The sequence below is a fragment of the Medicago sativa genome, chromosome 2, assembly GCF_051527215.1.
Source record: "Medicago sativa cultivar Bolivia chromosome 2, Bolivia_mono, whole genome shotgun sequence".
NCBI classification, from domain to species: Eukaryota; Viridiplantae; Streptophyta; class Magnoliopsida; order Fabales; family Fabaceae; genus Medicago; species Medicago sativa.
The window spans coordinates 54,788,887-54,811,672 of NC_140750.1; the positions used below are offsets into that span (position 1 = coordinate 54,788,887).

The following is a 22,786-nucleotide window of genomic DNA, read 5'->3' on the forward strand; positions in this document are numbered from 1 at the left end:
CACTTTCCCATGTGTCCACCAAGCTTGGGAATTACCTAGGGTAGGGAAATAATTGAGTCTCTTGGTCACGTGAAGAGATTCAGGAAAAAGGTAGTTATTAGGATTGCACTTGAAGGGCTTGTTGAAGCTAATTTCTTATAACTTATTTGTATCTATTTGTATAAAAACTCTTTGATAATGAAGTGGAGAGATGTCTCTCCTCCAGATCTAGGTCATTATTGAATCCAATTAGATAAACAAATTCTTGGTGTGATGATTTTTGTTCTCTACTTTCTTATCATTTTGTTCTTTGGTTCGATTGTGGTTTTGCGTTACACTTAGTTGCTAGATTAATTCTAGATATGTTATCGTTGCTTGTGACTATTTTGGTTATTGGTTGTCATTGATATGTGTCCCATACATCTAAGTTTATTGGTGTGATTTTGAGTCCAGAATATACAACATCTTGCAATTGATATTTTGATGATAACAAATCAAAGGACGATTTGTTTACTAGTGTTCATGGGTGAATGATATAAGCATTAGCGAGATAAGGACAACAATAATCTATATTAATCTAGAAGAACACAACATGAAGGAAAGACAAAGTACAATCATATCCATCATCTGGACATAAGGAATGATGAAGAACAAGCTCAAAACTAGTTAACATTGATAAGGATTATATCTAGTCATATCCAAAATAATCTCATCTAGTCAAGTTTGGTTGAAGCATTCATATGATTTGAAATAATTCATATGTCTTAAGACATCCCTCCAACATGACGAGAAGCCATCACAATTATTCAAGTCCGTCCTCTAATAATTCGAAGAGAAGTGAAAATTATCGGACAAAAAAAAAAATTGGTTTAAATTGTGACACTTTAAAACTTTCGACTTGTTCTCAATTTGATAAGCGATTTAGATAAGTGAATATGAATTATGTATGTATGATTTTAATATATTAAAAATAAAGTAGATAATGGATAGTGAATATTAAGCAAAGAAGTTATCCTAGTTCATCCAATATGTGAGATAAAGAGAGACAATAAGCAAAGATAGAAGCTGTTATCCCACTCCCATCAAACAAGACTTTTCATCTGACGAAGAAGACATGGGTGACATACCACCACATGTTACTCTCTTGGAGGAGATTTATGTTAGTGATGAAGAATAATATGAAAGTCTCTAAAATACTAAAGAATAATAAGGAAGCTATTAGACACTCATAAAATTAAGCACTAGGGAAATCTTAATTTTTATAGATCCTTCTAGTCATATGAACTACAATATCCATGTATCCATATCTCTAGACTTTTCTTTGTAATCAATGTTTCTAGATCTTTCTATTTTGTAATCCGGAGTCTTACTAAAGTAGTATAAATAAAGCTCATCACCATGTGTTTGGACATATTTAAGAATTCAAGCATTGAAACATTCAAATAATAACAATTTTCTTTGAGAATATTAGGGAATTTCTCTATTTTCTCTACCTTTTCTTTTGTCCCTGAACCAGTTAGGTTCCAAGTAATGAATCCAACGACTTTAGACATCAAGAATTCAGTCTTCAACTCTTTGAGGAACAATTAGCTATCTAACAAAGAATATGATGAATGAAATGTGCATCTAATTCATTTTGTAGAGCATGTAGACTACAAATCCTCCCGATGTTTCATTGCTAGCTTGAAATAAGTTGATGAGTATTCAATAAGAGACAATCTCTAAACAGCTGGATGCACAAGGTTTGGCGCAAATTTCTTCTCAATAAGCCTTGGATTGTGGTTTTGGTGATCAAGGCCACACTAGTGGCAAATGTCTTTCGACCAAATTCACGATGAACAAAGAGTATGGAGAATCGCGATTCTAGCATTTCTATGGTTTCAATCTAGCCATGTTAGGGAATCAAAATTTGAAGCTTTGTAGAAGATAAAAAGGATTTCTGCTTACATGGATAAATATTATAAAAAACAATGTGGAACATCCAAGTGTTTTTTAAGGCACGCACATATTGTGACAACAGTTGGATGATATTATGGTGTCAATGTCACAATATAATAGATGGTTTTTTTTATCTCTTTTCCACATTTTTTTTTTGTTTTTTGTTATATTTTAAAAGGGTGACATGTGACACATTATGATTGACCAATGTCACGTGGCATTAGAAACTCAATATCACCCAAGTCCTATCCCATGTAGGGGTGTAAACGGTTCAGACAAAACTGACGAAACTGAAAGTCCATACCGAACCAAACTGGAAAAGTATCTGACCATGTATGATTTGGATCAAAACCGAACCGAACCAATCTAAACCGCCCTTGTTTGGTTCGATTCTTGGTTTTTCATTTTGAGATCCAAAGAACTGATGAACTGAACCAATGATAACCCCACTCTCCATTTTACTAATATCATCCTTTCTCACACACTTATGATTAGGCCTAAAATTAAAGTCCAACATAAAAATACTCCTTAATCCATTCATTTTCTCCCATCATCATCTCATCTCATCACTCAGACTCTAAGAAACCCTAACCGTCAACCACATCTAACCCATCGTTCATCACCACCGTTGTGATCGTCTGTTTGTTAGTTATAAAAAGTTGTTTGAAAAGTAGAGCACATGAAAAAATACAATATGAAATACAAAGTTCCATGAAATATTTTAGTTAGATATATGTTGTATGCATGAAATACAAATTTGTGAGAATATGAATTATTTTAATTCTATTTTCAAATAAACTGATCAACCGAACCGATCCAAACCGAACCAACTCAATTTGTTTGGTTCGGTTCCTTTTTCGAAAAATAGTGAAAAACAAACCAAAAGGAACCAACAAAGAATTTATCGGTTCACACATTTTTTTTAACTGAAAACCGATCCAAACTGAACCGTTACACCCCTAATCCCACGCAGTGAGGGTTTAACGCGAAGCTGGTATGTGGAGTACAATAACAAGACTCTTGTTGCCTGATACTTTATTCTGACCTTTTTTTCTTTCTTCCGGCTGCTGAATTACCTGATTGAACAAAATTGCAAGTATTTTTAAAGAAAGTGGGTACTAATAATCCGAAATTCATCGTAAGATAAAGTAAACTCTCTGATTCTTAAGATATAAATATTTGACATAATAAGGAATAAGGCAACGATTATATAATATTGAGAAATAAAATATCTCAAATTACATGTATATCAAATTCGAATAATAATAAAATCATGTAATGCAGACACATTCTTAGTAGTGTCTATGTTCCCTGAATTTGTAGCTATAATAGAAAGTTTTAGATATGGGTCGTACACAATGTATACTAGCTAGCGTAATGCAGATACATTAATATGTGAAAATGGTTCACTTGGTGATCCAATTTTATCACATTATAGTACCACTTTGTAATATTATATTATCTAAATAAATACCTAATTTTTGTACCCAAAAAAAAACCTAATTAGGGAGATGTAATTAAATGATTATGCGAAACTTTGTATATCGTCAATGCATATTCATTAAACTTTTTTTTCCTTAAAAAATTAAACATTTTTTTTATGGTACAAGAGAGGGCAAAGGTCTAAGCACATTCATTAAACTTTAACGGGAATGTTAATAGTAGAAAACGTAATATATTTAATTTCAGATACGACGAATGGCAAATTCAGAAATAAAAACTAATTTTTAAAATAGTACAAGTTTAATATATAAGATTAGACTACCATAAACTTGAAAATAATACATTATTTTAACTAATTATACAATAATTTTTTTTAAGGTATATGAGTTGTACAAAATGTATAATAGAGTCAAATGGCTCACGCTTGGAAATCCAATTTTCTCACATCATAGCACACCTTTTTTTTAAGGGCACATCATAGTACAGCTTTGTGAAATTACATTATCTCAATAAATATCTTTTTTTTTTGAAAGATCTCAATAAATATCTATGTATAGTGAGATATAATTAAATGATTTTTTTTTTGAAAGATAATTAAATGATTTTATTAAAATTATGTATCTCGTCAATGTATATATTCATAAACTTTAACAAAAATGTTATATATATATATATATATATATATATATATATATATATATATATATATATATAGATAGATAGACTATGATTGGAAAACTTAAGATATTTAATTTCGGATACGACACATGACAAACTAAGAAAAAAGAAAAACGTACTAAAATTTTAAAATAGTACAAATTTAATGTATAAAATTTTCATCATCATTTTGTCATAAAAAGATTTCATTATCATAAACTTGAAAATAATAAATTATTTTAACTAATTAATATGATAAACTAGATTACTTGAATAATTGATTATGCAGCACAGATTGCCTAATTGGGCAGTTGTATTGAACTGTCATTGCAAACATTCAATTGTGCTGCTATGACAAAACGAGACCAAAGGACAAAAAATAAGTAACTGATAGAAATTAGATTTCACAAAAACAAAGAAAAAAGCTTTAAAAAGGTCAACCTTACAAGAGAATGTTGACATCATAAAGAAGAAATATCAATTTTCATAAAGTTGGTGGCTCTCCCCGAATTCCTTAGGCGCGTATATAGCACTACTAATCCCTTAAAAAAAAAAAAAAAAACTACCACTAATAAACCTCCACAAAAATAAAATACACCTAAGAAAATCAAAATAATTGGTAGTAAATAACTTCAGGGCACTTTTTAGTCAAAAAAAAAAAACTCCAAGACTCTATTTTAGTAAAAAAAATTGCAGGCACATTGTTTTTTAAAAATTACTCCATTTGGTTCTAAATAATTTATTTATTTAGTACTTAAAAAATGAAAACAAAATCTTTAAAGATATCAAATGTGGGTTAAATTAAAGGTATCAAAAAGTTTTTCACATAAAGAAAAGGTTGATTAAATTAATCCTTTTTTGAATAATTATTAAGAATTGTTTAGTTTTTTCTAGAATGTTTGATCAATATTTAACCTTTTTAAAGACTAAATTGAACCAACAAGAGATTGATTTAAGTGGTAAGAGATTCAGACTTATAAGTAAGTGAATATAAAGTTGATATTTGAGTGTTAGAGAAAATGTTACAAAGAGAGTGTTGGTAACATTTCTCGACTCTTACATATGGAGAAAACTTAATTGAAATTGGAGAATCAATATTGTCCGACAAATTTTTTATTAAACGACGATGGATACTTCATACATATATCATGCTTATATGAAAAAGTAAAAACGAAATTGATATTTTTATTTTGTATAAATTAAATAGAACTTTCTATCTTTTTCTTTTAGACTAATATTGATATTTACTCTTTTTAAAATTACCTTTTAATTCATAGACATATCTTATTATAAATAGATATGTAGAAAATTATTTATTTCATAATAATTATAAAAAAGTAAAATCTAAATCGCTTTTTTTTTTTATTTCGTATAAATTAAATAGAACTTTCTAGCTTAATTTTTCTTTAGACTAATATTGATGTTTACTCTTTTTAAAAATTACTTTTTAATTTTTATTTGGTCACAAATTACCTTTTAATTTATAGACATTTTTTTTGGTCAAGGTTTATAGACATATTTTATTATAAAGAAATACGTAGAAAATTATTTATTTCACAATAATTATAAAAAAAGTAAAACTAAATCGCTTTTTTTATTTCGTATAAATTAAATAGAACTTTCTACATTATTTTTTTGTTCAAAAAATAAACTTTCTAGATTTTTTTTAGACTAATATTGATATTTACTCTTTTAAAAAATACCTTTTAATTTATAGACATATTTTATTTATAAACAGGTACGTAGAAATAATTTAATTCACAATAATCCATGATAGGTATTATAATCAATAAAAGTATACTCTTGGATTTTATTCTATATATTGCATATAAAGTACCCAAAATATACTAAAATGTGGCATGGTTCTTGTGGGTTCATTGAACAGTCTAGCCTTTTTCAACACCAGTTAGTATATATATAGGTAGAAAGGGAGAACACATATGTGGGTCACATATTATAAAATGCAATAATCCAAATAGTTTATATTATGAGAGAGAAATTAGATAGCCTTTGTCTTTGATAAGAGAATTATCATGGGAAAAGGAAGAGCACCATGTTGTGATAAGAGTCAAGTTAAGAGAGGACCTTGGAGCCCTGCTGAAGATCTCAAGCTTATAGCTTTTGTTCAGAAATTTGGTCATGAAAATTGGAGAGCTCTCCCTAAACAAGCAGGTATGTATATATACTAGTATTTGCCCCGTGCAACGCACGGGCAAAAAGCGATTAATGTAGTAAATTGAATTTGGTTTCTTAAGAAAATAACAAAGTAAATAAGCTAAATTGTCGTTCATATAAATTAAATTATATAGTTACTTTACAACAACTAATAAATAAAACAATTGTCATATCCATCTCAACTTTTAGCCTATGTCCTATAATGTTGTATTTTAATCTTGAAATGACCACAATGAATCTCAAAACAATTAAATAACTTATTAGCAAAGATAACAATCAAAAGATGCCCTTGTGGACAACGAACATGGTAAGATGATAGAGAAAATGATTGAAATAAAAAACATAATAACTAATTAAAGACATAAACTAAATACATATACCCCAATTGTAAGATGAGAGAGAAAATGATTAAAATAAAAAACATAAACTAAATACCTATGTCCCCATGTTTGAAGAATATGAAAATTTAGACTTAAATCAAATACTTATATCCCCCATGTTTAGGGAATATAAATTTTTAAACTATCATCAAATACTTATAGCCCCCCATGTATAAGAAATATTGATTTGTTTGAGAGAGAGAGAGAGAGAGAGAGAGAGAGAGAGAGAGAGAGAGAGAGAGAGAGAGAGAGAGAGAGAGAGAGAGAGAGAGAGAGAGAGAGAGAGAGAGAGAGAGAGAGAGAGAGAGAGTATGGATATTTGAATTTGAGTTTTAATTGTGGGTGAAGTTTGTCATGTAATTTAATTGAATTATGAACAAAAGACATGTTTACAACTACTATCTTGTTGGATTAATGGACTAACAAAATAGGGAGTGTGCTTGTATCTTATTGATAGAGTGGAAAACTGAAAATACACTATTGAGAGGAAAATTTTGTAAGTCTCCCGTGTAGTATTTTACATATTTTCTTCAATATTTAGTTAACTCAATCATATAACTGAAGAAGAGACTTATAGATTAGGAATATGGAACAGAGTCAATTATACAGTTCTAAGGAAGATGATTCCTTAAGCCTCACGTGTTCTTTGAAGACAGATTTTTGAAACTATCCAAACAAATGGGTAAACAAAAAATTGAGTCTTAAGATTTTGTCTACGTTTATAAAGATAAATTATAATAAAATAATTTTGTCAAAGTTTACAAAGATAAATTAAAACAAATGAAGCAAATGTTTACTCAAAACTCTAATTTTGTTTTCATAATAGTTGTTTCTCTATTGTTACCAACTGATTAGAAGACATTATTAAAAAATATTAAGTAAAGTGTGCATAAAAAGTAATAGTGATACTAATTTTTCTAAGAAGAAACTGTACATTATTTTACAGAGAATGATCAATATAAAAAATAAAATCACAATTCAAAAACAAACTTAGCACCTTTCAAAAAAGGCTCATCATCTTTCCAAAAAAAAAAAAAAAAGACTTTAAAAAATAAGTAAGCATGTGTTTATTTCCCACAAATCATAATCCATTATGTCACTTTTATTTCTAAACGTGAAAAAAATGGTCATGGTTCCAACATTTAATATGACGTATAAATTAAAATAGTGTTCACATATAAGTCAATGTTACAAAGTCACCCCTAATAAATTAAGTAAGGAATAATGATATAAATCTTGAAATAAAAATCATTTCCAAAAATCAACTCCGTATGCTATCTGATGTGCCATATGCTCTTAGTAACGGCCTTTTATGTAATCACTAACATCTCCATTTTCAAGATGAAGTATCTTTTATGTGATCACTACCATCTCCATTCTATGGTTGTAGTAGGATTATCTTTCATTTGTAAGAAAAACGGTGTTAGCTTCCTTTGCTGCACCAGAAAAGACATAACTCAGTATATTGCAAAGACATTATCTACTAATTCATACTTGATACAACCATCATCCTTTTTCATTTCTCACCAATTACATTCTATAATTTTGGTTTCAATATACCATACAGTATTCTATTATTCACCTTACTACATTCTCTGGCTAGACCACATTGCAAACACAAATTTCAACTGATAAAGGTGTATTCTATGATTTGATAAGGATGCTTGTCAAATATGATGTAGCTGTTGTCCATGTACAATTTTGAATTTAGAACCAAAGAGAGATAATAAAAAAGAATACTCATACTCATTTAACAAAAGATACTTCATTTTTAGGTTATGTGTGCTTGTGTCATCAATGTATAGTCATGACATTATAGAGACAGAGGAAAGATAAAAAAATAAGAAAAGAGTGGAGTTGATCATTAATTTAAACATTGTGTAGGCTTAATAACATTAGAAAAACCAGTTGGTGAAGGAGATGTAATACCTTAAAAATAGAGTAGCCATGCATTTTGTTACCAAAGAAATTCGATACCCATAACCATTCAACAATAAGCATAGTGATACTAATTACCCTAAGGAGGAACCTTATATTAGTAGGCTGATAATGATCAATATAAAAAGTGTAAATTTTAACTATTAAGTAGTAGTTACTTCAAGAAAACTAACACAAATAATAAAAACCATTAAACCAAAGTTTTCTTATTGGTTGGTTTCATCCCAATCATACTACAAATCTCCCATGTGGTGCTATGAAACTTGGCTCCCAAAGAAAAAGGAGAATCGCTAATAACTAAAAACAGCTGATCACCACATTAAGCGGATAAAGAGTGAATCTAGCTTTCTGAAAAGAAATGTGGTCTAGCTTTTTGAAAATAAAGAGTAAACAGCTGATCTTCAAAAAAGATATTTTGTCTCACTTTTTTTTTTCAATCCATGTCGTAAAATATTTCTTACCTAAAATATTTCAAGCAAGTGATCAGAAAATAGAACAATAAGAGTACATATTCAGCAAACGGTTAATCTAAAAAAATAACGAAATGACATATTTAACAAAAGACTAATGTAAAAAGCGGGGCATATATATGCAGATATGGCGTACTTGCATTTCTGCCCCGTGTTTTTGGAGGAGGGACTCAAACTAATAATGAATGAGTAAAAAGTTGAATTTATAAGGATCTTACATCTGAAGTTAAGTTTACAAATGTAAATATTTATCTAAGTATCATGATTGCATCACTGATTTGCCACATGATATGCAGCTTGTTAATTTTGTAAAAGAATAATATTTCTTATATTTAATCAAAGCAAAAAAATAGGAGAAACACTCTATACATATATTCACTTCAAATAGGAAAATATCATTCATAAAATGACTACTATTTGTGGTGAAGTCGTATTTAATTGTTAATACATATTGATAACAATTGGTCTCTCAAATTAATATACTAAAAACAATTAAGCTTATATGTAAATACATATTGAGAAGCATGCATTTGTTTCATGACTTTGAACATGTTTGTGCACTAAAAAATTCACTGGAAAGGGTCAAAAGATAAAAATTGAAGCATATGGATTATGAAATAAGTTAAAGGAAACTTTATTCATGACAGCCAACTTTAGATAACAATTGATTAATAAGCTAAAGAAAACTGATAAGTGTCTCATCTACAATCTAATTTACATTAGTTTCTAGAAAATTGTTAACTCCTAATTTATGAATTGTTGTCTTCTGTGAGAAATAAAGCTATTAAGCTACTGATGACTATAGTAGCAACATCACAATATTATTTAAATCCATATATTTGATTGAAGTATTGTTTCACAATTGAGAAAACCAATCAAACTAACAAATCAATCACAAATATTGTGTTCAGGACAACTGCTCAGAATTGCAGTTCTGGATTTGGTGAACAAAAATGATCAAAATAACCAAGAAACCAACAAAGAACAAAAAAAATTAACGGATTTGATACCACACAGTGATCAGCGCATAATCAAATTACCTACGAAACTGTTCGGACTGAGTCCCATTTTCGATCGCCAACCTTCAATATCCAAAAGATAGAGCTCCACCTTGAATTGAAAGTGATATAAATTTGTTAGAGGCTATGCCACTATTCTGGGTTTTAATAGAGAAAAAAGGCCATGAAATCCAATGTAGATTTTAATTATATTCCTCTCAAGATAAAATTCCTTTCATATAAGCAAATGAAATCTTGGTTCCTCAACAAACAAAACACAAACAAAATATGTAGGACCATGTAAAACTAACAATATCATCCATTTTCTTATTGATAACAAAATATGTAGGACCATGTAATTTATGATTGCACATGAAGGAAAAAAAACAATTTGAGTAGAGCAAGAAGCGCAACAAACAGATTGAAGGAACAAACAGAATGGATCTACAAATCAGAAAATGAAAATGGATGAATCCTTACCTCCGCCGCCAAAGTGTGCGCTGCTTCCATCGTTCTTTCAGTCGTCGGTTTTGTCAAAAGAGAGGATGGAATGAATAAATCTGAAAATTTATGTGGAGATGAAGATAAAGAACATAGAGTTAGATTAATTATATGTGTTTATCAATATGTTCAGACTTCAGAGTAATCCAAATGACTAAAAGTGAAAACCATATTACAAAAATTTCTTTAATCATCTCATAATCCTTCATAATTATAACTATAATAAAGGAAAAACCAAGGTAACGTCGCTTAAAATTCAGGTCACAGCAAACTCTATTGTGTGTGACAATTTAGACAGTGATTGTTTGATTTATAGCTATACCAACATGAATATTTGAATAGAGAAGGGACATACCAAGTTAACAAACTGAAAAAATATATGCTCGCAAAATGAGCACAATTCAATGAGTATACCTTTGGAACCAGCCATCAAAGTTTCGATTCATATTGAGCATATCTATGTTTGGTTTCATATTCACACACTTTTTAGATTAAAGGAACTCATCAAACTATAAACCTAAAAACCAGAAAATCAGAACACAAAAATTAACAAAACAACAAAAAATGAATTGTTGCTAGCAAAAATCTTTTTTTTTTTTTTAAATAGTTGCTCACAAAAATCTATGAAGTATGAACCTTACAACCCCAACACTTTACCTCTAGTTCTAAATTAACAAAACACCCATGATTGTTTCTTCAAAAGATTCAAAACTTCAACAAAATCAAATAAAGACTTAAAAAGGATGTTGGTTTCTGACATACTCTTAAGCTGAGAAGCATGTTTTATGTGCTTCTCCCTACACATGCAACTAAAAAAAGGCAGAAATAAACTCAGTATGTATTTCACCTTGAACTTATTTTTATTCTGCAATTCAAAGCACAAAAAAGAAAATGAAGAAAACATATTACCGGTAAATGTATGATTAACAAAAAGTAATCATAGCCATTGTTTTGTACCAAAACATTCATAGCCCAGAACTGCATCGTATTATCCCTGAAAAAAAATCCAGAAATTCAATAATTAACTATAAACTATCATTCAAAAACTACACAATTAATCTATTCATAACTACCAATTTCAGAAATTATTTATCAGAAGAAGAAAAAAACAGAAATTATGAGAGGATAAAAAGTTGTCTAAATTTATCACCTGATTTAGACGCGATTCGAACTTCGAATGCAAGTTGTGTCGCTCAGTCTCCATGTCGTTGTCGATATCATCAGAGAGTGGTTATACATAGAGATTGGTGATTGTGAAACTGAAATGGGTTTTTTCTTCTTCTTCAGATTTAGGGTTAATTCATGTTGTTGATTGAAAAAGATGTGAGGATGAGAAGAATGGAGAGAGAGTGAGAGATTGAATTGGTGTTTTAGACGCAGAGAGAGAAGAAGAAAGAAGTGGTGAGAGATTTGAATTGTGGTGTTTGAATTTGAATTTGAATTGGTGCAGAGGCGGAGTTAAAGAATTTGTCTCATAGCTGAATTTTTTTTCCACAAAGAGGTTGAAGAGTGAAACTTTTGGCCGTGATTACAGGGAAGCGTTCCCTTTCAGCTTCATGCATTTATGTTTTTTCCAGAAAAGTTGTAATAGTGCATAATTACAGTATTGGGCTTTTCATAAGTGGACCTCCATTTCAAAATGGGTTTTGTTTGTTTCTCAAAATTAGGCAAGAAACACCCCTTTCTTGGAGGGAAATTTAGAAATTCAAATTTTGATGGTTAAAATTGAATATTGAAGATTTTAAAATTGTGAAAAAAATGTGGATTACATGTTTTTCTGCTCCAACTTACTAAATTTGATGATAAAATGAGCTTTTAAGAAGTGATGATTTGGCATTGATAGCTTAAGAATTTGACACATTGGATTGGAGGTCTAAAAATTGTTTCCCATTTGTATATTATTAAGATGTATATGTATATATATAGTTATAACAGCTGCATCATATCCATATCTCTCTTTTTTTGTTTCTGTTTTGTTGTGAATTGGATTTTGTTGGAGAAGTGTTTTTATTTCATGTTTCAACCATGTTTTGTATATTTGATCTCATTCAATATATTTCAATTCTATTATTTTGTTACTTCAAAAGAAACCTGTATTTGTTGTTATAAAGCCAACTTCAAATTTCTACATTTGCATATATTTCAAATTTCTACATTTTTGTGTATCTGAATTCAATAAATTTTAACGTTTATCATTTAGTTAAAACCTTTAAACGCATATAAATGAATCAGATTATATCACTAATTGTATATGATTTTTATTTTACAGGACTTAATTGTATATGATATTTCATTAAAAAGGGAGAAAACTTGTTAAATTTATTTAATCATGATATATAAACCGTTGATTCAATTTTTTTTTTGACAAAAAACCGTTGATTCAAATTTAATGGCTATAACTAAAGTCTCATTCTTCTTTTTTGAAAGAGTAAAATCTCATTCTTGTACTATAAAACAAAAAATGCAAACAAATGAGTAGTTTGGTTTAAGTTGGTGAAATATGGCTTCTCTATGGTTAGTAAGAAACAATGCAACCAATTAGTGATGTGGGCCCTATTTCTACCTATAAATGACATATCAAATCAAAGTTTGAGGAAATCCAATACATTTTTACATGGCTAATTTCTGATTATGCATATCTTACCTACCATATACAAGGTCCATCCAGCTTGAATGATCCATATTTGAATTTTTTTTTACCTACTATTAGTCTATAACCATTACCATAAATATACATTAAAGAGTTATACATAGGTATTCCCTTCTTTTGGCAATATATGGGTATCCCTTTATTAGGTGCCACTGTACATGTATCAAATCTTTAATATTATTCCTTAAAAGTTAAAAGGTACAACATATATTTCAAAATTGGTATTTCCTATTGTGAGCTATGATTAATCCCCTCCAATATTCTCAAAAGACATTGTATTTTGGTTTAAATATTTTTTTTTACTCATTAAATTTGAGTTTCACACTTTTAACCTGTAACAAATATTGTATCATTATTGATTTCATGATATTTTTAAGAATTTAATTAGTATTATCTGTTATTCTATAATAACTTACACATGTATGATCTACGATGTGTTGCTACATCAATTTATGAATATGAGAAATAACGTGTGTTCACATCATTTTCAAAAAATGTATTTTAATATTAACTAATTGAAGTGAAAACACATCATTGTATTCATGTGTCAAATATATTAATTAAATTTTATGTTTTAAAATGATTAATTATAGTCCTTGTTTTCTTAATTATTTGTCATTGACATGAAAAATAGAAAGAAATATACATCAATTTATCCATGTAGGATTAATGATGCCACGTCACCACATCCACATATAAACTAATTAAAAAGTGACATCAACTCCCCTCAAAACACTTCTTTTGGTCATATTCATGAAATGCTAACTTAATAAACAAAGGTTCTTTGGTTACCCCTTGCTTTGAGAAAATCATGCAGGGATATATAGGATTGAAATCAATGACTCTAATTATTTTGTTAATCTTTGGAATCTATTTGGATTATAAAAAGTATAGTGTGTAAAACAGCATGCAATTGTCTTGCCTTCTAAGTTTTAAATTCTGTTAAAAAAACTTTAAATTTTGTGATGATGTATTACTTTTTTTGATGACTATGTTAATACAAGTTTAGTTGTTATCTAATTTAGCTCTCACTTATAATATTTTATCCTTAATTCTTACTAAGGTCTTCAACGATGTGGGAAAAGTTGTCGTTTGAGATGGATAAATTATCTTAGGCCTGATTTGAAGAGAGGCAATTTTACCGCAGAGGAAGAGGAAACCATAATAAAGCTACATAAAACCTTGGGAAACAAGTAAGTCTTGATTTAGATAATAATTTTGGTAATATGTTAATTTGGTTTAAAGGTCTGCTTGCTAGTGCACATATCATGATAAGCGGTTATGTATAAACTTGCATAAACTATTTTTATAACAAAACATAAAATAATATTAAATTATTTTTGTTTATATTATAAGTTGTTTTTATAAGCTATATTGGACAACTAATGAAAATAAGTTGAAAAATCTTATGAAAATTATCGTAAGCTGTTTTCATAAATTATAAAATTGACTTTTACATTTTTGAATATTCCTAAAAAAACTAAATTTTACCACCAAAATTGATTTTTAATCTCAAATTTATTATTATCCAACATACTTTTACATGAATGTGCCTAAAAATAAACAAATTTACACTCCCTTTCAAAAAATAAAAAAACGAATATACATTCAACTCACGGTTAGTTAGAATCAATTTTACAAAATCAATTTTTATCATCACATAATCAAACACACACATAGTCATTATACTCGTGCAATTTTCTCTATTTTTATGTATGTGACAAATTTGTTTCAGATGGTCAAAGATTGCATCTTATTTTCCTGGTAGGACTGATAATGAGATCAAGAATGTGTGGAACACACATTTAAAGAAAAAACTTGTTGTCAAAAAATCAGAGTCAAGTGGAGATGAGTCCAAATTAGAATCATCAATAACCTCATCCTCTTCATCAGAATCATTTTTATCAAATGAGGTACCAATGAAAGAATCTGAAAAACAAGTATCCAACAATGAACTTGTTATAATCAATGAGGATCCAAAAGGGTCATCATCAAATTCATTATCATCTTCAATTGAGTCTAATATCTTGAACTCAAGCCAAATTGTTAACAACGATAATTTAGAACAAGAATTGGCTTCTCTAGGGTTTTATGATGTTGACAATATATTAGATGATCCAAACAATTTGATTGAAATACCATGGGAATCAGATTATGATCTTTGGAATTTTATTGACAACATTGGAACTTATCAATCAAATGTTGGTGAAGATACTGTTCAAGATGTTGTTGAAGCAAAAAATTGGTCATCACATGATGAATTTGAGAATGAGTTTGGAGTAGTAGGTGAAACAAAGGAGTCAAACAACAAAGATGAGGTCCTACCAAAGAATTATGAAGTTGAACAAGAAATTGACCCTCATGAGGCATTTGATTTCAGTGATATTATAATGCCTGATTCTGAATTAGATTTTGGTAATATTCAATTGTGGCCCTCTTTGCCTCAAAATGGTATTCCAAAAGTTTAATTTATAAACCAATAGTTTGAAAAAAAAAGTTTATATGAGATTCATGAATTTGTGATACTTAGTAGGTATACTAACATTGGCAAATTAATCAAGGTCATTAGGCATCTTTGATGTATGATGGATTTCATATGTATACTTTTGAAAAGTGTTGTTAGAGTAGATTGTAGCTTGAAGAACAAGCATGAAATATGCATCAATAAATAATACTTTCTTCCTTCATTTTTATTTCTCGTTATAAGTGTATGTTTGACTTCACCGCCGTAGTTTCTATTGTGAAATCCTCTAACCGTGTTGCAATGCAATTTTCGTCGTAAAAACTAGAAGTTTCAGCTTGACCGTTAGTTTCTACCGTGAAATTATCTAATCACACCGCATTTCAAAACACATCCTTTATAGCTTTTGACTCCAAATAAAATTTTCACACTCAATAGTATTATTAATGCACGTTTATGTGGTGCATTCTTAATTTGGTACATTCAAACATAAACCACATATCTAATAAACCAATCAATAATTTTGTTATTGTTGTAGATTTTTTTTTATCTTTTTCCTATAACACTGTTAACCGTTTATTATCAAAGCCTTTTGGCTAAGATCAAGTGTATTATTTCTTTTTGTCAATTTAATATCTGATATGTGATTCAATGGATCACAAGATATTAAATTACTTTTTTGAGAGAGAGAAGCTATCACAATAGCGTTATTGAGCATGTGTTGCACTATTACATTGGCTGGCGCACCAAAAAAATGTTGCATTCAACTTTAAAGATAACAAATCAATATGAATATAAAAAAACTGAGGGAGTATTAAATATATTGTTGGTAAACTACAATTATCATATAGTACTTCGTAAAAGTGGGTAGGTGATATTTTTCCACTTACTGCCACTAATGTGACACATTTTCTTATGTTCCCACACATCCTTTTGAAGAATTGGAACTACCTTGCAAGTACAAGACTATGGCGTCATAACAAGTCTAAAGCTACACACCAATTCAACTATTAAATCATTTAAAAATAAGAAACCAAATCCATGAAAACAATTAAAAAAAAAAAAGGAATTTCATATAAGTTATCAATTGAAAGAAGAAAAAATGTAACTTAGTGGTTACATGCATTTAGACTAGGTAATGATTAGGACAAGATCTTACCAAACTATAGCTACCTAAAATTGGAGGTCATTGTTTACTGCTTTCTCATTGATTTTTGAAGCCAATTAGGGTACCAACAAGGGATGTAGATAGAATTCTAAATTGAGTGCCGTTCTCAATCAAAAAGGGTGAGAAGTGAACTTCATAACTTAGTGTACAGTAGTGCTATTATATATGTGTTTCATATGCCTTTACAAATCTTAGAAGTAAAGGGTTGATTTGAAGAAAGCTATGATAGACTCAAGTATTTGTGATAATTGTAATCCGAAAGTTGCCACTGACTTTGACTATGTTTATCACATAGGAACATGTTAAATCTCATTATTGATGATCCCGTGAGCATAACTCAGTTGTCAGAGACATGCATTATTATATGCATGGGTTGGGTTCGAACCCCGGACACCCTATTTATTCACTTTAAAAAAGGTGATTCTAGCCACTAGATTACTTGAAGAAAAAAAATCTCACTATCGATGAGCATATTTTTGTTATATAATTTGTAGATAAATTTGTAATTGTTTTCTGAATCTTAAGACATGTTTAAATTACCCAATTTACTCAATTTAAGCCTTAAAGAAAAATATTTAAGCCTTAAATTTATACTCCCTCCATTTTATAATGGGTGATTCATTTAACTATTTCATATATTTTACAAAAATATAAAAATGAGTCTTTGTAAACATAGTTCAGTTGACAGAGACATTATATTATATAAGAGCTGATATTTGAGCCCCAGATTTTCCACTTAGGGTGCGATTGTTACATTTTGGGTTAAAAGAATTTGGAGATTTTTTTAGAATTTTTTTAAAAAAATATGAAGTTATTTCCATTTGTTTATTATCATAAAAATCATATTTTTAAGATTTGAAACTCTTACATTTGACTTCCTTGTTTTTAGAAAAAATAGATTTTAAAAAAACTACTAGAAATAGCTTTTCATTTTGAGGTTAAAAATGATTTTTTTTAACAAAATGAATTTTTAAAAATCTGAAACAAACATTACAAAAAAAAATTGATTTCTTGATTAAAAATATAGATTTTCTTTCAAGAAATCCCAAACAAACAGTCCTTATTATCCTCAAGTTATTAGTTTAATTTTAAACAATAAAAATGAATGATTTTTATCTAAATAAAAAGGTGCACATTTGCTAAATTAGACTTAAATATTTTTTTTGTCGTACATCGCGTCGTGGCTTGTGTTTAGTCTAATCTATTTTTTAAAGCTTGTTATGGATGTTATGCAGATGATAAGAAAATACACTTCAATACCTTGGAATCCAAGTTTCCTATAGCAGAACATAATACATTGATTTGTGGATGTTATGCAGACGACTCTATTCAGGAAGAGTTCTATACAAATCTAATCTTATATCATGATATCTATTGCAGCCTTGAACCATAGACAAAACATTTAACATTGTGCCACAAAAATATATAACTTCGTCCTTTGCTGAATGAAACCACATACGATTTTGCCAAAGTTGTGTCCCTCCTTTAGATGATCACATATTCAAGGTCTTAAAAAAGTGTGTGGCCGCAATTGGAGCTGCAACATCATGGTTTTTTAAGGCAGACCTGAATACAATGACTCTATGCAGCCATAGACCGATAGACTAAACATTTAACACAGTGCTACCAAAATCTATAGGTTCTGTAACAGTCTGTCACACTTTACAAAGGTCAGGAGTGCAGTGCAGCTGATGTTTTTGAACTCTCAACTAAGCTAAACACCAACCATAAAGATTATGTCGAACTAAATGTGTCGAAGGAACGAGTGAAGGAGCAAGTAATTTATACCAATACTAAAATTTATCTCCTATTAACTGTTCAACTATGCTCTGCATAATATGAATTTGTTCTGCATAATAGACCTCCGGAGGTACATATCCGAATGTGACATTTTTGGGAAAAATATACACCTGACGTGCATATCGGGATGTAACATTTTAGTCAAATTTTACCACTGGGAGTACAAAATTACAATATCCAGATGGACAGATCCAGAAATGCGACAAACAACGGTCTGGAAATGTACGTCTGAACGAATTATTTCGAACTTTTAAACACTCCGTGTGTGTATTTCCGGAGAAAATCGCCATCGTGCAGAAGTACAACTCCGGATATTAAGAAAATTGTTATCTGTTATACTGTTGTGATTTTGATTAGGCTCATTCCTTGGGGGGTTATCATAGGAAAACTTTCAACAAAATGAAAACAATTGTAAAAAGAGAAATTTCAACTTCTAGTTTCATTCTTCCTCTTACTCATAATTTACTCATCATGGCTAATAACAATTGTTACAAAGGATCTAAATCTGAAAAGTTGGATGATATTCTCCAACAACTTGCTAATGTCCAATCTGTCATTTCAAGATGAATGAAAAGTAGAACCACTAGAGTGGATATTCAAATATCTCTAGGTTCTTTGAGTATCACACCAGAATGAAATATATGAATCAACTCACTTAAGAGCTTACGACACGGGAGCAATTCAGACGAACCTGACCTTGATTTCCAGTCAAAACATCAAGATTAGACAATTTCATCATAGCCCTTGCGAAATCCATCCGAAAGGTTGATCCGTCATCTGAAGCATAAGCAGAAACCAATCTGGCTGTCTTCTCTTCAGCCATCAGCTGTTGATCAGCAAACAATAACCCTCTTCCTCTCAACAAACTCTGATAGTAGTGAGTGTCAAAAGATGCTCCAGATGACACTGCAGATGACAATGCTTGCTTGTATGACATCCCTTTGTTATTAGTGGGATGATCATTCATTGGCTTTGAAACTGTAAACTTCGAAAACGCGCTGTTGCTGCTGACATTATTCTTATTGTTGTCAGGACAGTTTTGCCTCATCTGACTGAGGAAATCGAGAGGTATACTCGGGTCTGGTTGCTCTGTTCCTTGAAAGTCGTACAGCCTTTTCTGAATGAAATCGCAACCGATTTTTCCAATGTTGTGTGCACCTTCAGATTATCAAGAAACCAACAGATCTCATTAGTCATATTCAAGGTTTTATAAAAAGTGTGATCACAATTTCAGCTACGACATCATGGTATTTGAAGTCTTTGTGACCACAGTTGAGGTCGCATCAGGTCAACTGTCAACAGTTTGCAATAACACGATTGGCAATGCGGCCAAGATACAAACCTTTTTCATATTATAATTATAAATGCATAGGTGTAAAGTAATTTACCTAGGAGGCTGACTGTTTCCCGTGCGTTGAATCCTCTAAGATTGAAGAGGTGCAGTGTGCGCGTGATTGTATCGTCAGGCCTTGGAATTTGATCAGTTGCCTCCTGGAAAAACGATTGCAGGCTATCTCGTCTGCCTGTTAAAACTGGATAGAAAGGTCCACCACCCTGCCATGGCCATGTCGATAAATAAATCATAGGTGCAAAAATAATTAAGGTCAAAATGAGGCAAGGATCAGACAAGTAACAGCTTCAAAATTTTAAGAATTTTTCCAAATTCTGTACAATGTTATCATTGTTTCTAAAAATCCCTTCTCCCTAACTATCCTTGTATTTTCTCTCTAACAAAATTATTCACTATACAAGTTTTGCATCGCCATGTTAACAATTTAAAACGAAAAGAAATTTTAGAAAATGAAAACTGAAAATGTTTACATGCCCTTAATTTGCAGGCTAGAAATTCCAAAATGCATGATGATAATTGAGAGCTTTTAAGAGAAGAAATATGTTAGGAACAAACCAAAAAAATGGACTCTCTCGCTGCAAGAGCAAGTATGTCAGCACAAGAGACAACGCCGGGACATGCTTGTTCAACCTCCTCCTTAATCAAGTCTAGTTTGTCAAAACCTTTCAATGTTTGATTTGGAATAGCCTGCTTCTCATAGGAACTGTTTCCATCACCATTGTCCTCCAACAGCAAGGAAGCATCACAACCCTGATCAGCAACAGAAAATCAATACCATTATCAAAGCAAGAAGATAATTTAGCAAAGAAAACCAACAAGAAACAGAACACAAAAAAGACCAAATTCATGATCTTGGATTGAAAGCAATCTTTATGATTGAAAAACAGCAGAAAATTAAAGAAAAAGGAACCTGGATGAAGCAATCATGAAAGAAGAGACGAAGAAGAGAAGGTGCAAGGTCTCTATGATCAGAGTAAATATCGGTAACAGCGGAACGAACAATATTCTCAGCTTCAGGGCAAGAATCCTTATAGAAATTATATCGAAGATTGGAACCATCTCTGATTCTTTCACTGAAATCAAATGGAAAAGTATTGGCTAACTTCACTGAACGAAAAGAAGTATGATAGAAAGAAAATGAAGTCGTTCTGAGAGAGAGAAGAACGGGAAGGACTGCAATGAATGCAACTACGATCCATGCGTTGAAGATGAAGAATCTCCTCATTTTCTTGATGATGATGATGATGATGAAGTGGAGGAGAAGAGAAAAGAAGCGGGAAGGAGAAGACTTGATTGAGAAGTTATTTGGTTCGTTTGAATATAACTGAATGGGATTTTCTTTTTATATATCAAAGGAACTAGGAATGGACTAATAACTAGGGTATCCCTCTATTCAGTAACCGTGAGATTAATCTCTTTAAGGGATTATTCATCTTCTAAACAGATGCATCTTTATTCTCATTATTAAAATGTAAACTCCAATTCTTCACTTATGGAAAACTTGTCATATACTTTTCATGTTCTCAAGACATAGGGGAACTACTCACTCATCATAAGGATGAGCTACCTAATGAAAAATAAAAGAAAACAAGAAGTAAAACTAAAATACTTTAATGAAATAATAAGAATAATATAGGAGTTTTCTAGTATGTAATGTGGTACCAAATGCTAAGATTGTAAACCTATTTATAAGCCTAAGGACTCCTAATTTCGTGCATCATAATAAACTTTAAACTGTAATGGTTGTAGCCAATCATTTACACCATGCCATAACATAATGTTGTATATTGGCTTGTGATTTTTCATTTTCCCTCGAGTTATGGTGATGATTTTGGATCCTTTGGCAACACTTCTGAAGTGTTACAAATTGATTTCCTACTACTTTTACAATGAAGAAAACCTCTACTAGCATAATTGGATCCCTGGTCATCAAGACTTCATCAAACTGTTTACCTCTAGTTCTCAATCGGTTACTCCATCTTGATATTACCTATTCATTGGAAAATAATGGAAAAAAAAATAGTAAAGTACTTCCAAAAAAATAATTAAATAAAGACATTTCAAATAAAATAGGGTACAAAATATATATATATATATATATATATATATATATAGAAATGGGTTGTCAGCATACTCTATGGAATGCAGATGTGGATGATGCAAATAAATGCAAATGAATGAATATAAAAGAACAAGAAATCCCCCGTGTCATATAGGAGTGTTCGCGGTCCGGTTTGAATCGGCTTTGAGACAAAAACTCATTCAATCCAAAGATAAAATTATATGTGGTTCGGTTTTGAATGATTGATTTTAAAAATCCTATCCGATCCAATCCAAATTAATGCGGTTTAATTTGGATCGATTTTTGGATATCCAAATTACAAATTGTAACTTTTTTTAATAAATAATAATCTTATTTTTTTTATAAATAATAATCTGATAAAAATATGATAAAATAATAAGTTCGATACAAAATATAACATATGATTTATAAAAAAATAATAGTACGGAATAACAATGACTGATTATCTTTGAAACATACGAAATAGAAAAAAAAATGATTAAATTAAACTCATATATGTAGTATTAAAAGAATTAAAAAGAAAAAATAATAGCTTAATATAATATATTATACTTATAAAAATGGAAATATGCATAAAATATTTGCATGCGGTTCAGTTTTGAAAAATCAATCCAAAATCCGATATCCGAGCAGTTTTCACAAAATGTCATCCAAAAACTTTCAATAATATTCAGTTTTATATGATTTTCGATTTTTTCGAATCAATTTTCGGTTTTAATTTGGATCGGTTTGGATTTGAACACCCCCACTGTCATATGCTAATAAAGGAAATGCTCTATAAAAGTATACTCATA

General features: G+C 30.0%; 2 protein-coding genes, 1 long non-coding RNA gene and 1 pseudogene across 4 annotated transcripts; 2 read left to right on the top strand and 2 right to left on the bottom strand.

The window, feature by feature from the left end:
* The first annotated feature begins 5,959 nt into the window (after positions 1-5,959).
* On the top strand, positions 5,960-15,816 carry MYB63 (myb domain protein 63). The gene is made up of 3 exons (XM_085745102.1): positions 5,960-6,189; positions 14,193-14,322; positions 14,865-15,816. Exons 1-3 carry the CDS (start codon positions 6,051-6,053, stop codon positions 15,595-15,597), a joined length of 1,002 nt encoding a protein of 333 aa, XP_085601228.1. The 5' UTR covers positions 5,960-6,050; the 3' UTR covers positions 15,598-15,816.
* Positions 7,639-12,038, bottom strand: LOC146948992 (uncharacterized). Of its 2 annotated transcripts, XR_015027095.1 has the most exons (5): positions 11,630-12,038; positions 11,389-11,473; positions 10,459-10,538; positions 10,021-10,090; positions 7,639-8,008 (listed from the first exon to the last, which is right to left on the bottom strand). It is a non-coding gene; the product is annotated as an uncharacterized LOC146948992 (long non-coding RNA). The 2 variants fall into 2 exon arrangements; XR_015027096.1 differs by lacking the exon at positions 10,021-10,090 and having other exon boundaries at positions 7,827-8,008; positions 11,630-12,009.
* Positions 15,817-16,166: 350 nt separating the features above from the next.
* Positions 16,167-16,342, top strand: LOC146948993 (U2 spliceosomal RNA; annotated as a pseudogene).
* Positions 16,343-19,062: 2,720 nt separating this feature from the next.
* LOC146948994 (putative Peroxidase 48) lies at positions 19,063-21,574 on the bottom strand. Its single transcript, XM_085741483.1, has 4 exons — positions 20,820-21,574; positions 20,465-20,659; positions 19,947-20,112; positions 19,063-19,716 (listed from the first exon to the last, which is right to left on the bottom strand). The coding sequence occupies exons 1-4, from the start codon at positions 21,132-21,134 to the stop codon at positions 19,214-19,216; spliced, it is 1,179 nt and encodes a 392-aa protein (XP_085597609.1). The 5' UTR covers positions 21,135-21,574; the 3' UTR covers positions 19,063-19,213.
* Between the last annotated feature and the right edge of the window lie 1,212 nt (positions 21,575-22,786).